This window comes from Petromyzon marinus, chromosome 10 (assembly GCF_048934315.1).
Source record: "Petromyzon marinus isolate PM22_M1 ecotype Great Lakes invasive population chromosome 10, UKy_Petmar_22M1.pri1.0, whole genome shotgun sequence".
NCBI classification, from domain to species: Eukaryota; Metazoa; Chordata; class Hyperoartia; order Petromyzontiformes; family Petromyzontidae; genus Petromyzon; species Petromyzon marinus.
In genome coordinates, this window is record NC_133676.1 from 13674128 (window position 1) to 13689368 (window position 15241).

The 15241-nt window shown below is 40.5% G+C and overlaps 1 protein-coding gene across 3 annotated transcripts in view; it reads left to right on the plus strand.

Annotated features, from left to right (window-relative positions):
* Window positions 1-15241, plus strand: part of THSD7A (thrombospondin type 1 domain containing 7A) — a 368787-nt gene that overhangs the window by 273532 nt on the left and 80014 nt on the right. For all 3 annotated transcript variants that reach the window (XM_032951145.2, XM_032951144.2, XM_076066194.1), the window contains exons 15-17: window positions 2200-2397; window positions 5959-6222; window positions 10477-10655. In XM_032951145.2, the coding sequence (XP_032807036.2) occupies window positions 2200-2397; window positions 5959-6222; window positions 10477-10655 (641 nt within the window). The remainder of the gene's footprint in view (window positions 1-2199; window positions 2398-5958; window positions 6223-10476; window positions 10656-15241) is intronic.

The window sequence follows — 15241 nt, forward strand, 5'->3', positions numbered from 1 at the left end:
CTCACGCCGCATTGCCAGCGTTCCGTGTTTTGAATGTCATTCAGCAGTGGTGAACATAACAAAACACGTGGCTGATGATGGGGGGGGGGGCACCTCCACAAACCCTGACCTGCATGGCTCCCCAATGTCCTTTTTGGTAATTCGAATCAGAAAGAGTTATGAGCCGAGGTGGTATTTTTCATTGGAATTGGACCAGCGTGTGGTCGCATTGCTAAAGGGTCTGTTGGTCACAAACGGAAGTGTGCCAGTATCTCTGAGCGTGGTGAGCTGTGGCATATTGGATGGATACAATAGGCACGTTTTTTAGAAATGTCTATTTTCCAAAAGTATGGGGAAATTTTCTCCACCGGTTAAGATGCAAGGACAATTGTGATGTCCTCTCTTGAAGTGCAATTGTGTATTTGACCTCTTTCAGGTGTATATTTCTATTGCCATATGGAGACAATGCGTACAAAATAAAATAAAAACTATTTCTCGATAAGAGATTGAAAAGGGCTGCCTTTTCTGAGGACTGTCTGCACTCTGTTCCTCCACTCTCTCAGAATCAGTTGCCCTCTGTCTTGCCCCATGACTCACGCTGCCATTTCTGCTCCCCGCTGATGTACTTATATATTGGCCTATTTTTTTCGCCATGTACGCTGTTACCGTTTTCATTGCAATACATTCACCACGAAATGCTATTGGATTTCAGTACATCGCCCAGCAAAGTGAAATGCTTAAGCTGCCATCTGGCCCAAGAACACAAACTTTTTACGGCACAGTTAAACATGGGGGTGGGGGTAATGGCAGCTGCTATCGAGATGCTTAAAGGACCACTATAAAAAGATGAAGACTTGAATTAGTGTCTCAGATCGATTGGTTAAATAACGCGTTTAAGGTTGTGAAGCTGTACATTCATGTCATTACTTGGGATTAATGCTATTCAACTTTCATAGACAGAGTACGATCTTGATTGTTCACACAAGGAACTTAATTAATCAAGACATTGAATATGATAATTTACATGTTACAATATATCTGCAGAACACTGCTTTATTAAACCCTCTGGAAATATGAATCTACCTCATTTTTTACCATGAATGTCTGAAATATTTATAACATGTACACACAGTATGAGCTTTAAAGCAAGCCCACGAATATATATTTTAGTTTTAATTATGGAACTTTTTATGCTAATTTTTTATGTTGTCCATAAATAAGTAGCATTACAGAATAATTTATATATTAAAAACTCAAATTATAATCTTACACGTTTGATTATTGCATTATAATATTTACCTATGTGTAAATTATTGTAATGCTTGTTTATTTGTTTTTGTAACTATGCCTAATGGGGCCTAAACACCCTCGAGAGAAGGTTCGTTATGCCCCAACAAAATAAATTAATGACGACTAACACTTACATTTCCAACCACGTTAGGTCTCCATTCATCTGATGCCCTATTATCTGCAACTCCTATTCATTATCCATGGCGCAAAAATGGTCCGTGGAAAATAACTTTATCTGCACCCCTATTAATCCTGATGTCAGTGATTACTTCTGAATGTATTCCCATTGTCGATTGAGTTTGTTTTATCCATGGACTTTTTCATGGATAAGATGAGTTTAGATCCAAAATCATGCTGTTTAATTTCCGTGTAGTTTTTTTCTTCCCAAAGAAAACACGGATAATGGGATTACAGGATATTCTGCTGTATTAGTAATTCCATATATCTGCCCTCCCTCTCTCTCTGCTATAAGGAAGGGCCATTACCCGAAACGTCAGCTGAGTACATATGTTTACTTTATGAGGCAGTGCTCATTATTATTGTGTTTTTTGTTTAGTTGTGCCTGCACACCACTGCCCAGTCCAGTAATTGTTTGTATCTGTTGAAGAAGGATATCGAGTGGTGGTAATTATATTATTCATCGCTGTAATCAAGAACCCCTTTTTTTCAGTGTTGCTCTGGAAACCAGGAGATTGATGGTCAATGTTCGGTCACTGCGTTGATGCCATTCGTCGTGATTTCTCACTTTACAGAGTGGGCCGTGTGAAGGGTGCCATCTTCCTCTCTCTCGAGAGCCCATTGATGCATCTAGATGAAGACACTGATGATGATTACAATACACCGATGATTATTACAATAATGACAATAACAACGGTGATGATGATGCCGTCCGCTATGTCCTGGTGGGGGGGGGGGGGGGAACTTCCACAGCGCTGACATGCCGCAGGGAGGACGGCGGGCAGGCTGACCCCCAGGAATGCTTCCGTTGGGCCTCGCCAGCGCCAGGGCTCACCCAGCCATGCCGCGTGGCATGCCAGGACGACTGCGTGTTCACCTCCTGGTCCCGCTGGAGCCCCTGCACTGCCCCAAGCTGTGGCTTGAACCGCTCTCGAAGGCGAGCCCCCACCGGTCAGTGGTTCATGTACCTTGCTCGCTGCGATGGTATTTAAATGTACGCTTGATGCTGACGTGAAAATTAGTGCCGATGTTTGTTTTTTCATGCTCGACCTGGCCAACCTGCCTTGGCCGCCATCCCTGTCAGGATTCATTTACCTTGTTAATGAGGTATTCACTTTATCCGGATGATAATGGTATTTCACAGAATCGTGATTTTCTTTTATTCTGTCTAAGCTTACATTAATGAAGCACGTTTGAGACAAACTGGTTTTTTTTTAAGTTGGATAATGGTCCTGGTAATTGTTGAATCATGTTTTAGGCAAGCCTTTGAATGTATTATTGCAGTTTCATTTATCGTTAATTGTTGCTCTTTTGAGACTTCCGTGGCAAAAAAAAAACGCAAGTGGCTTTTTTATTGTAGAAGTTGGCAGGAAACAAGCCGCTTTTTTCCCTTCCAAATGCGCATTAATGCCTGGTGCTTACATCATTGTCTCTCTGCTCAATTTGTTTACTATTTATAGGAATAATGTACTTTTACAATTTTACCTTGCTTAAGTGTCTCAACCACCCAATCTGGCGCTTCATTTACTCCTGGCGCCATGGCATGTTAGAGTGATTAACCTCGATAATGTATCCGTCCCAGCTTCACTCCTTGAGTTGGTTGGTTTAAATGTCACAATGGCCACACATTCAGTTGATTTAAGCTCGTGGTCTGGATAAGGCTTGATATATTTTGTACCATGCTATTCACACCTTTGTGTTTTGGCCAATCCATGTTTTCTGACATGCAATATGTTTCTGTTGTGATGGGGTTTTCTAATATTTTACAGATTTTAATTATAGTTGCATTATCGCTATTTATAATTCGAACAGTACTGATAAATAATTAAAAAATGTAAGCCTATTGTTATGCTGATGTTGCAGGCATTAAATCACGTGTATAATATATTATTCTTTATTATTCATATATGGTGTGTGTCATAGGTTCCTGGGACCCCCTACAGCCACGAGAAACTGCGACAATCACTTTAATTTTAAATATATATCGTTGAATCTAAAGGCAACTCTGATTCCAGACGAATCTTCGAACTGCTTGGAGCATTAATCATTGCACTCCCACTTATGATTACATTACATTTAGGGGTTTTATCATGCTTTTAGACAGAGGTTTTTTTTTGTTACACAAGGGTTGTACATAACTTGAGTTTGTTTGCAGAAATTAAAATGTATGGCAGCCTCTTTATGAATCAAAGTTCAACATGGGTCATAGTGCTAACATATTGTATGTTGTCTTTGTAATGAAATATGAAATAAATTGCATACCAAATGTATGGTTAACTTATTATAAAATAGAAATGTACGTTTAATTTATTTTAGCAGTAAATGTAAACATGTACCCATATATATGATAATGTGGAACTTTGCATCTTCACCGTGGGAAATGGTACAAATTATACCCTCAGCTTAAAGAGACAGCTGTATCTAAATACCGTATTATATAGACATTGATGCAGGCAACTGGATGTAATATCCTGATATTACAGTGGCTCATCCTTTTGTTAAATCACCAGAAAATTACTATCATGTGTTTTAGTGTGTGTCTCCTTTCTATATGTCCTTCTGTAATTTCAGTTCAACTTTCTCAAAGACACGTCATTTTGATGACATTATACTGACATTTGTTACCAGCAACAAAAAAACGTACAGCCAATTTATTTCCTCTCGAAAATACAAATGTATGCAAATTGTAGTAAACAAAGAAAATTTTAAGGCGATCTATTGGAGTATTGACATGTCTCATTGCATGAAAGAAAGCTTTGGAAATTTCCCAAGAAAAATGTGTGCATTTCTTATTGATAATACAGAATTTGTAATGTGAGTTACATTGAGTCATATGCTTTATTGTCATCCCAAGCTAGTTTATTTGAAGTCAACTGTGATATTGAGAAGTTGATATTTCTTTCACTTCCACGTGCAAAAGCTCCGAATAAGTAGGAAAATATTTCAGGTTGTTACTTATCACAAACTAACTTTCTGTCATTCATATGTTTCCACTTGGCAGTCTGTGTTCAGCGGTTCACACGAAATATTAGCTACAGTAATCGCAGTGGAAGGCTGAGGATGTTTTTAAGATACTTGCATATTTCAGTTATATTGGAAGGAAATAAATGATAATTGTTTATGTAGCTGCACGCATAATTTACCATTTTTAACCATCAATGTCTGGTTCTCTCATGATAGACCATCATTGCTGATTAATATGCCCAATATATCAGCTATCTTTCCTGTCATAAGTATTTAAACAAATAGAAGGATCACAAACATACTGTTTAGGGGAAAATTACTTTGTGGTAATTATTTATTCATTACTTTTCCGTAATGTTGCAAACGAATCATAAATGGTTGCATTGACAACTGTCTTAATAGCTTTTTCGAAATAATCTCCATCACCTTCAGTCATGCATGCGATATATTTATAAGACACGTTTGGAGTCATGAATGACAATGTCTTCATTTTAGAGGGATATTCATTTCTGGAAGAATGTTTTGTTATATTCCGTTGTGATCCTGGGTATTTTGTAATTCGCCATGTGGAGTTTGTGTTCGTGTTGGGTTTTTTTTATTGGCCAGTGTTTAAAACTAGACTTTTAAATCATATATTCTTAGTATTTGGCATGCATGCAAAATATAAAGGGCATATGTTCATTTTAATATTTTTTAACATTGGACAACTTTGCCTGTCGCAGTGCCAGCTGCCGATATGGATCATTATATAATGTATGCACACTGACAGCACGCCTTTATCATTATATAATGTATGCACACTGACAGCATCCCTTTATTAGTCAGAGGGACTGTCCCTCTCATTTTATCACACCACGGAAACTGGAAGCGTTCTTACATAATGAATCTTGTGCATGTGTGTGTACCTGTCCTTCAATTAACTGTAGTGCTTTAAATCTGAAGCAGACTGATACTTGGCATAAACAACAACATTTGGGCAGTTTCATGTCTTTGACCATGAATAGTTTGAGGACACGAAAGCTGTTGAAAATTAGCGGCTTGATGTGATGCTTTTCCTTTTACCACAGTCTAATGCTGCTTGGAAGGTAGCAGAGGATCATTTTTCAAAACAAATGATCACATCAAGATAGACAACCAACTGAGGTCAAATATAGTGGTCTGCAATAACGCCTTCACTTTGGGCATGCAGGCCACATTCACGCAGCACATTAGCAGTTAATGGCTCAATGTAATTGTAAGGAAACGGTTACTGAAAATAGTAACTGTTGCACCAATATGTTTTAATCTTTCACATCGATTCCTGCATATTTACATTAAAGCACAACGCGTATTTATGAATCTATCTATTTATAATTGGGTTGGATACCCCAGCCACCTCCGCTCGTTGAATGTTTACGATCTGCCATTTGAACGTCGCTCACCTTACGAACAATTGCGTAAACGCCACGGCCCACGCGCTGCGGGGTTGCCCCTGTTGGCAACCGACATTCGGCAGAATGGCCTCGTGGCTTAAACTCTGTCTCCCGTGGCCGGTGACCGCTCGGGCAGGCAAGAGCAAAAAGAAGCCGCGTTGCCGGGACCTTCAGCTCTACCCGCTGCTGGAGAGCCAGCCGTGCCCGTGCGTGCACTACAGCCCCCAGCCCATGGGGGGTTGGTCCGACTGCGTCCTGCCGGAGGGAAAGGCGGAGGCGCAGCTGGGCATGCGGGTGACGGGAGACCTGCGCGAGTGCGGCCAGGGCACGGCGTACCGAGCGCTCGCCTGCTTCGACCAGGAGGGCAGGCTCGCCGACCTCGCGCTCTGCAGCACCGCCGGTGAGTGCGTGCAGGGTCGGGAGTCGGCACCGATCGCGTTCAGTTCAGGGGGCGCGCGTGGTTGTGCCCATGCTCTCAAAGTGCGCTTGTCCACGTACCCGCACCGACATGGGGTGCCAAGTCGAATTGAATGTATGCACAAACGTACGTTCGCCTTCCTATTAGTTCATGCTTCGTTTTGCGCTCTCTCTTATTCTGTGAAACAATGTTGATATTAGGAAGCCGCTGGAGCTATGCGCTTTTCAATCCAGATTGAAAACTAATTTCTTTACAACTGCTTTTTTGTGTTCAATTGGTTGTCCTTCCCTTGCGCCTACAATTTGCACGGTTGGCTACGTACAGTGCAAAAGAAGTTCCACATACATATATGGCAGGAGGAATATATTATTGCTTTAGGATTTTCGCCTTGTTTTTTTTTTACAGTGGCATTTTGAGATCGCAACATCTAATTATGGAATAACAAGTATTGCTCGTTTGTTTTGCAAACATCTGCCCCGTGTTTTAATGAAAGGCTGTTATCTGAATCTGTCCATTTTCTTGTTTAGGTTTTTTTTTAATCCTCGCTATGTCGCTATAACCAGTCATACACACAAACACTCATGTGCACAGACATATCATGCCCTACATATGCACTGACGAATCCATGTAGCCACATACATGTGAACTCACACATGCACACACACACGTGCACACTTACACAACCACACAATGCTATGTCCGCCATTGTTGAGGAGCATGTGAAGTCCCTGTGTATTAATCCTTAGATAACCCACAGTTGACACTTATTCACACGTGTGCACCCACGACCACATTTTTATTACTGTCAAGCCTCGGTACATCAATCCAAATCCAATATTGTCCTGAGACTTGCCTAAGTCAGTTTCCATTGAATCTTATCAGATATTTATCTATACAGCATGACAGCTTTACATACAGCCCATGCTGACCCAGAATGGTTTTAATTTGTTTGAATGAGGCAGATAGCCCACTTCCCTTTTTAACCCGCAATGGTTCACCAATAGGCAACGTGCGACAACCCACGACACTGTTCTTCACCCCTCATCCCATCAACACCCACCCAACATCTCAGTGACTTACCGTATATATTTTTGTTGTTGTTCATTTTCCCATTATTTTAAACACGTCACTGTGTGGTGTTATCACAGATATATTGTCTCATAAGTGCTTCGGGGTAAAATATGACCTTTAATAAAACTTGACTACGTGACAATGTGAGTAAGCATGCAATGTATTATTTTTTTGGCATCCTAACAGCGATTGAATTATTGTCTGATTTTACTTCTAACCATGCAAATTCAACCTCGTGTAATTCAAGTGACATTTGCGAGCACGTGTTGCATGAATACAGGCGTTTTAACACGTGTGTGAATAGATGCATTTTATTTCTTTGTGCACAGGTGTGCTTGGGTGCATGCATACATATACACGTGCATGTGGGAGCTTGATATATTGCCTTTACCCCACACGTATATATATAACAGGGATGCTGTCGTGGGGTAACTTCTAGTAGGCTGGTCTTGCACTCCATAGGTTGCCGATTTGATCTCCCTGTGTGGCAGTTGAATCAACGGTGCAATTTTTCGATTTTAAGCTTTCGTGACTGCAAGGATTCGTCTTCTTTGGTTATTTCGGTAAAGTCACGTAGAATGAGAATAAAATAATAAAATTAAATAAGACAATAAAAGTCTCACGACGTTTCGGCCACAACACAAGTAGCCTTCAGGTGAAAGAACAGAACTGTCGGGACGACAGTGCTTCAATGAGCGCTGCTAAGATTCGTAGCATCTTTTACTCACCTGGTATCGACAATCAAAGGCATTTCCCTGTCCCCAGACGACCTGCTTGTCAGTTTTGATGTGGTGTCCTTATTCACCAAAGTTCCGGTACCTGACACCATCGCAATCATTGAAGACTTGGTTCATCAAGGACTGCATACTGATGTACCCCCCCCTGGTGAGATATTGCTTAACCAACACATACTTCACCTGGAATGGAACTTTCTACAAACAGACTGAGGGCACCCCAATGGGCTGCCCCCTGTCTCCGGTTGTAGCCAACGTATTCATGGAAAAAATTGAAACTGACGCCATCCAGACTGCCACTCTACGCCCGACCTTATGGAAGAGGTACGTGGATGACACTTTTGTCATCTGCCCACATGGCCAGCCTGCTCTAGACCAATTTCTCGACCACATCAATTCCATACACCCAGCCATCAGATTTACCATGGAAGACGAAAAAGATGGCAAGCTACCCTTTTTGGATGTCTTAATTAAAAGGAGACCTGATGGTTCAATGAGCCACTCTGTCTACAGAAAAGCTACCCATACAGATGCTTACTTGAAACCGGATTCCCACCACCATCCATCCCAGAAGAATTCCCTCATCAAGACTCTGCACCATAGAGCCCAATGCATTTCCGACCAGGAACACATTGCCAGTGAACTCAAGCACGTACACCAGGCTCTCAGGGCTAATGGTTACTCCGACTACACAATCCGCAAAGCAATCACTCCAGTCATGAAGAAGGATCCTCTTGAGGAGCCTTTCAAAACCATCACTTTACCCTACATTGCAGGGGTCACTAAAAAGATCTCCAAAATCCTGAATAAACACAAGATCCAGGTCTGATTCAACACAGTACATAAAATCCGTGATCTGGTTCCATCTGTAAAAGATGCTGTTCCAGACATACAGTACCCGGGCGTTTACAGACTAAAGTGCCTCTGTGGTAGCAACTACATTGGAGAAACCAAACGACATATCTCGGACCGCATCCGTGAACATAAAGCAGAATTGAAACACGATAGGACGAACTCTTCTGCCGTGGCAGATCACTGTTATAATTCAGGGGGTTCACATGACATCGACTTCTCCAAGACGGAGGTTCTTTGCAAGCCAACCGGCTACCATGAGAGATTCGTTCATGAGGCCATCCACATATACAAACACAGAGACACTTTCAACCGAGAAGATAGATTCTGGCTTAGTAACCATTGGAAAGATGTTTTAAACCATTTCGGTTCTTAATTGTATTTTACGATGACCTTCAGACCGCAGCTCTTTCGCTGGCATTGCCTCTTAATACCTCTCACACCACGGTTAATGGTATGGTTTATAACATGGAGTATAACAGCGCATTGTGGCTGTTTCTCTCCTCCCTCCTCCGTTCCGAGCATGGATTGACTCGTCCGTCTGAACGGGGCTTGTCGCTGTCCGTGGTGCTAGCGTTGAGGGGAAGAAAACCGCCATTTTTCGCCATATGGCCTTGTGATATATAATGACTTATTGTTGGTTGCTCAGCTGATTGGAGAGTATATAGAGTTTATTGATAACATTGAGGTAGTTTATATTTTAGTTTTTTTATTGGTTTACTATATGGTATTCATTATATAGTGTAGTGTATACCCAGTTGCTTTGTGATTAATAGCTCAGCTTATTGAAGAATATATTAAGTACATTTTTCACATCGGTTTACTGTATGATAGTTGGGTAGTTGGAGGCCTTTAGCGTCCATATACTAAATGCCTCTGTTGATATGTAAACTTTAACTTAAACATAGCTATTTCTGTCACAAGCTAATCCCTCAGCTATTTCAATGCTAAATTCTCCTGCTTTGATATATAAACTCCTTTGTAAAGGCGCATCACGCCTCTCACCGAGCATAAAAGACGCTACGAATCTTAGCAGCGCTCAATGAAGCACTGTCGTCCCGACAGTTCTGTTCTTTCACCTGAAGAAGGCTACTTGTGTTGTGGCCGAAACGTCGTGATAATTTTATTGTCTTATTTTATGTTATTATTTTATTCTCATTCTACGTGACTTTACCGAAAGAACCAAAGAAGATCAACGGTGCAAGTTTCTTAAATCTGTCCAGCCACCTAAGTGCCACCCAGCAGAATAAATGGGTCCACCACATTTAGTCAATAGACAGGGCCTATGCAGCACGGGTAACGTGCTGGTTCTCCCATCTCTTCCAAGGCGTTTGATAGCCATGGAAGAATAGGCCAAATGACCCCGAAGCAGAGGCCCTCTGCTAGCAGTGACGAAATAATTTGCAGACCTGCACTTTTACATTCGACTCATCACAAACTAATTTTCATGTTTATGCAGTAGGGTTAAGTGTTGATGCTGCACAATAACCAAACAGACGCAACGGCCGCTCAAGTACCTTTTTCGTTTTATACGCCATGAAAAAAACACTCGTGTGCATGCGCCACCATACCCGTGCAGACTACCAGGAGGAGTCGTGTGTGGTGCCGTGCCCGTCGGACTGCAAGCTCAGCGAGTGGTCGAGCTGGTCACGGTGCACTAAGTCTTGCGGGAGCGGCATGAAAGTTCGCTCCAAGTGGCTGCGGGAGAAACCCTACAACAGAGGCCGACCATGCCCGAAGCTGGATCACGTTAATCAGGTTTGAGGTTCACCCATCACATCACTTGCCCTCCATGTCTGTCAGCTAAAATAAGCTAAGCATTTATTTTATTTTCGCAGGTAAGGCCCACTGAGCTATGTAGCTCTTTTTCAGAAGCAACCTGGCCACATATGATAGCTCAACGAAGTGGCTTATCACCACATCTACGCCTCTATATAAGGAACAAAACAGGTGGACTTCACAAATCTGGCTGCCGCCTGATGAAGCTAGTTGTTATTACTGGCGAAACGTCGTACTCAGATTCTAAATGTTGTGGCTTGGCTCTCCAACACACCGGCGTGCTGTACTAGTAACGAATTGGCACGTTCTGTTTACGTGACAAACCTTACTAGTTGGCTGTGTCGGGTGGTGGTGGGTTTTAACGACACATTTATATATTTGCGCGATCTAACCCAAAAAAACTCTATTATGGATGATATTGGTCACGAAAGCCTACGTGTTAAACTGGCTTATCACGTTGACAGTTATAGCAGCCAAATACTCTAAAGTCTAAAGGCATTGAATGACGGGAAACAATCTACACGGACACTGGAAAATTGCCTGACATTTGATGTGCTGTACTTAATAATAATAAATCACAACAGCGTTGTTTCAACTAAATTAAAACACTATTATGATTTCATTGAGTATTTTCTATTTTTTACCAGCACTGCGCCTTTGACCAAATAAACTGGAATATGTCAGATCCAATCAAATTCCGGAAGCTAAGCAAAGTTGAAGCTTTAATAGCGTTTGTGTGGGTGATGACCAAGACAATAAAACTTAAATTTGAAGTGTAAGATGTTGTAGGTGGTTGGATAGCTATGCCATCATTAGAGGGTACTGCAGCAACGTTTGTGGCTGCATTTTACTATGCTTCTAAAGCACTCATCCAGCAGTGGTTTGACAAAGTGCTGTACATGCACATGTCATCAACACTGCAGTCATTTTATTGTGTAAGCATACAAACACCTTATATGTTAAAACATAATGCGTCAATAATAAATTATTGTTTGTGTGCAGAGGATCATAAAACAAATATTTTTAATCGCAGAATGTATGCAAACCATTAATCAAATATGAAGCAAATTAGATTATTGGTCAAAGAATGTACGAGCACAAATGCGATATGTATCATAGCCCCCAGAGCAATAAGGAAATAGGTCACCTTCGCTGTCGATATTACAGCACCGCTGGATTGTGAAAGGAGTTTAGGGCTTTTTATCATGTGCAACAGTGTGATGTACATTGTGTGCTATGACCTTTATCGCAAGATTTTGGCAGGCTAGGTGCTACTACCATCTGCCTGTATCTCCATTAGGTGGTGCAATTTAATACATTCTATATGCATACGTGTTTTTGTTGTTGTTGTTGTTTAAACTGCATTTGTAGGAGCTGTTAATTTTACACCAATAATTATTTCATTTCTAATAAAAATGGCAACTTTCACGATATCAGTATGAAGTTTTTCTAATCAGCTATTACCACGAAATAAATCGCGAGTCACAGTAACGTCTTATTCCTGCTTTTGTTAAATACAAATGTCAGCTTAGGGGCCATCCATAAATGACGTCACGCACCGGGGGGGGGGGGGGGGTCAGACATTTGTGACGATGTATGACGAGGGGGGGGGGGGAGTTTGAGAAATATGACGTCACATCAAAATGCGCAACTTTAAATAAATGTAGACAACACGTTCTACTAAATTAAATAGACTTTGTAATAAATGTTTTCTAGTACAACATCAGAGTGCAGCGCCACATTAAATACACACTACAATGACAATAGTTTAAAGCGATTCGAAGCATGTTTCATATATTTTTTTTGGGGGGGTAGAGCTTTGTGACGTCATATTTGAGGGGGGGTCTGACTTTTTGTCACGCCGTGTGACGGGGGGGGGGGTCAAAAATTGGCCAAAATCGCGTGACGTCATTTATGGACGGCCTCTTAACACCAAATAAAAAATAAAAACATCAAGTTCAATACTGCTCACGATTGTACACTATTAGCTCATATCGATAGTGAACAAATGAAACTTGTGAAATTAATTGTCAATTCGAGTGTCAATGAGCTTATCACAGTTACCTGATCATATAGCCCTCATCAAATTACGTACATCATTTCCTGGAAAGTAAAACTTCTTTGGAATGCACCTTTTTTTTCGTCCCAAAGGAAATGTGAAAATTTGATCATTTGAAAATTTCAATAAGAATGCTCCAGGGTGGAAAGTAATTGTGGGGTTCACTTGGTATGAGCACAGTGATTGGAAAGTGTTCATGCTCACACATTGAGATTATTACCATCCCCAATCACTTATACTCAAGCATAGAACACCATTAAGACAATTTTCAATCTCCTTTGATAAAGGCCATTTTCACAACCCATGTGTATATTGAGGTTTTTTTATTTCAATTCCCCATCGTGCTAGGTTGATAAAATCGAATTTTCATGTTACATTATGTTCGTTATGGTTTTATACACATTTCTGAATTCGTCATGGTAGCACGAGTTTTGTTCTAATTCGTATCCTTATATAGCATTGTGCGGGTCACATGGACGTTAAATAAAATGTGCAAGTCCAATATATCTTCTTTGGTTCTTTCGGTAAAGTCAGGTAGAATGAGAATAAAATAATAAATTGATAAAATAAAATAACACAATAATATTCTCACGACGTTTCGGCCACAAGAGAATATTATTGTGTTATTTTATTTTATCAATTTATTATTTTATTCTCATTCTACGTGACTTTACCGAAAGAACCAAAGAAGATGAATCATTGCAGTCACGAAAGCTTTAAATCGAAAAGTCCAATATATGTTAATGGTTTGAATATATTCAAGTAAAAATTATTTTATCATCATCATCATCATCATCCTCAATCGCCTGCATCGGCTACATCTGTTATTTGGAATACTCGTTGAAAAACACAACTGATTTATTAGAAATCCTAGTTCATTAGAAAAAGTCAGCAAACCCAACTTTCTAAGCATATGGTTTGATTCGATAATATTCCTACAGAATGCAATTTGACCACAACTGATGTGTATCCACCTGAAAACCTGCAGGAGTGAATTTGGAAAATGTACTTACAGACTCATGAGTCTCTTTAAATGCAGCGTGTGTTATATTTAAGTCTTGGGAGTGTGTACGAATGGTCTTCTAAATATATAAAATAGATAAACGCGAGGTGGAGGAGAACGGTAGTGCAGTGGTTTACGCACCCGACTGTGAACCAGTTTACCTGAGTTAAATTCTTAGCCGTGGCTAACATTGGAGGTGAGTAATATCTGAACCAATTCCTCGTCAACCTGCACTGACCAGAATCCTGTAGGGCGGTCAAACAATGCCCATGGCCGACATGGCAAGGGCAGGACTTCTTTCAGCAGTGGATTGGCAAAGGTCCGAACATGATCATCATTAGCAATACAGGATAATGACGACGTTGATCATACATGAATGGGCAATGCAATAAATAGTATGGCTAATCATAATTCAATTACTGAACGTGTCTATCACGAGAACATTCTGTGGTGCAGCTTAAATTCAATTTACTTTACAATGTGCAATGTCATTTATAAAAAAAAAATCCCCAACATGTTTTTATCCTACCAAACGTTATACAATCAATCTCTTACCGAGGTAGTGAATTAATGGTGTTCAATTGGTTTATACGCCGTTTAGCACTGGCAGGGCCTTTGCACTGTGAAATGCAGCGTTACACATTTTCAAAGTTTGTTCAATGTAAACGGTGTTCCTGGCGACAGCCTCTAAACTCAATTACCCGAATGTGAACCTCGCCATCCAGGGAAGCATTAAAAAAGACCAGCATATTGGCTGTGTATGCTGGCTTATAGGCTCGGTTCAGTCCCCTTGCCTCGTTTAAATTCATGAAGCATCGTCGGCTCCGAAATCTGCCTTTAAGAGAACAGGTTGTAGATAAGAGGTGAGGAAATGAGTTGAAGACTAGGGTATGTGTAATGGAAATATTACAGCAAACTTCATTTTGTCTTCAAGCAATTGAGTTTGTTTTTTTGGTTTATGCTTCACGTATGTGCAGTATTTTGCAAACGACCTTTGAATCTGTGAATATGTTCTTAAATTAGCATGATTAAAGCACACCTTATAGTTACTCAATTTATATATCCAATATACCAAATTACAGCAGTGTAAGTCAATCCACTGATGGATGTAGGCCTCCGCAATGCTGTCAGAAAGTGAACAAAACTGCATGCATATTCAATGTGCTCTCTTGCTCACACACAGTTTTGTGTGAATTTGTAAATCCTCATGTTTTATGAAAACAGTGTTGTATGCACTTTATATTACTATTAAACAGGTCGCTACACAACATGCAGTGTTGGGGTCAAAGTATTAAGAACACACATAAAGTTCAATAAAGGCAGAGAGATGGATGTGCTTTATAAAAGGTTGTGAAATCTAATTCTGTTTGACCTTTGCTTGGTAATAGTTCCATTAAAGGTTTTTAATGGGGAATTCCAGCCAAAATGGTTTATACTTAGTATTCTAACACTTAGGTATATGTTTTCTTACTAATATGCTTTTATATATACATATATGAGCAG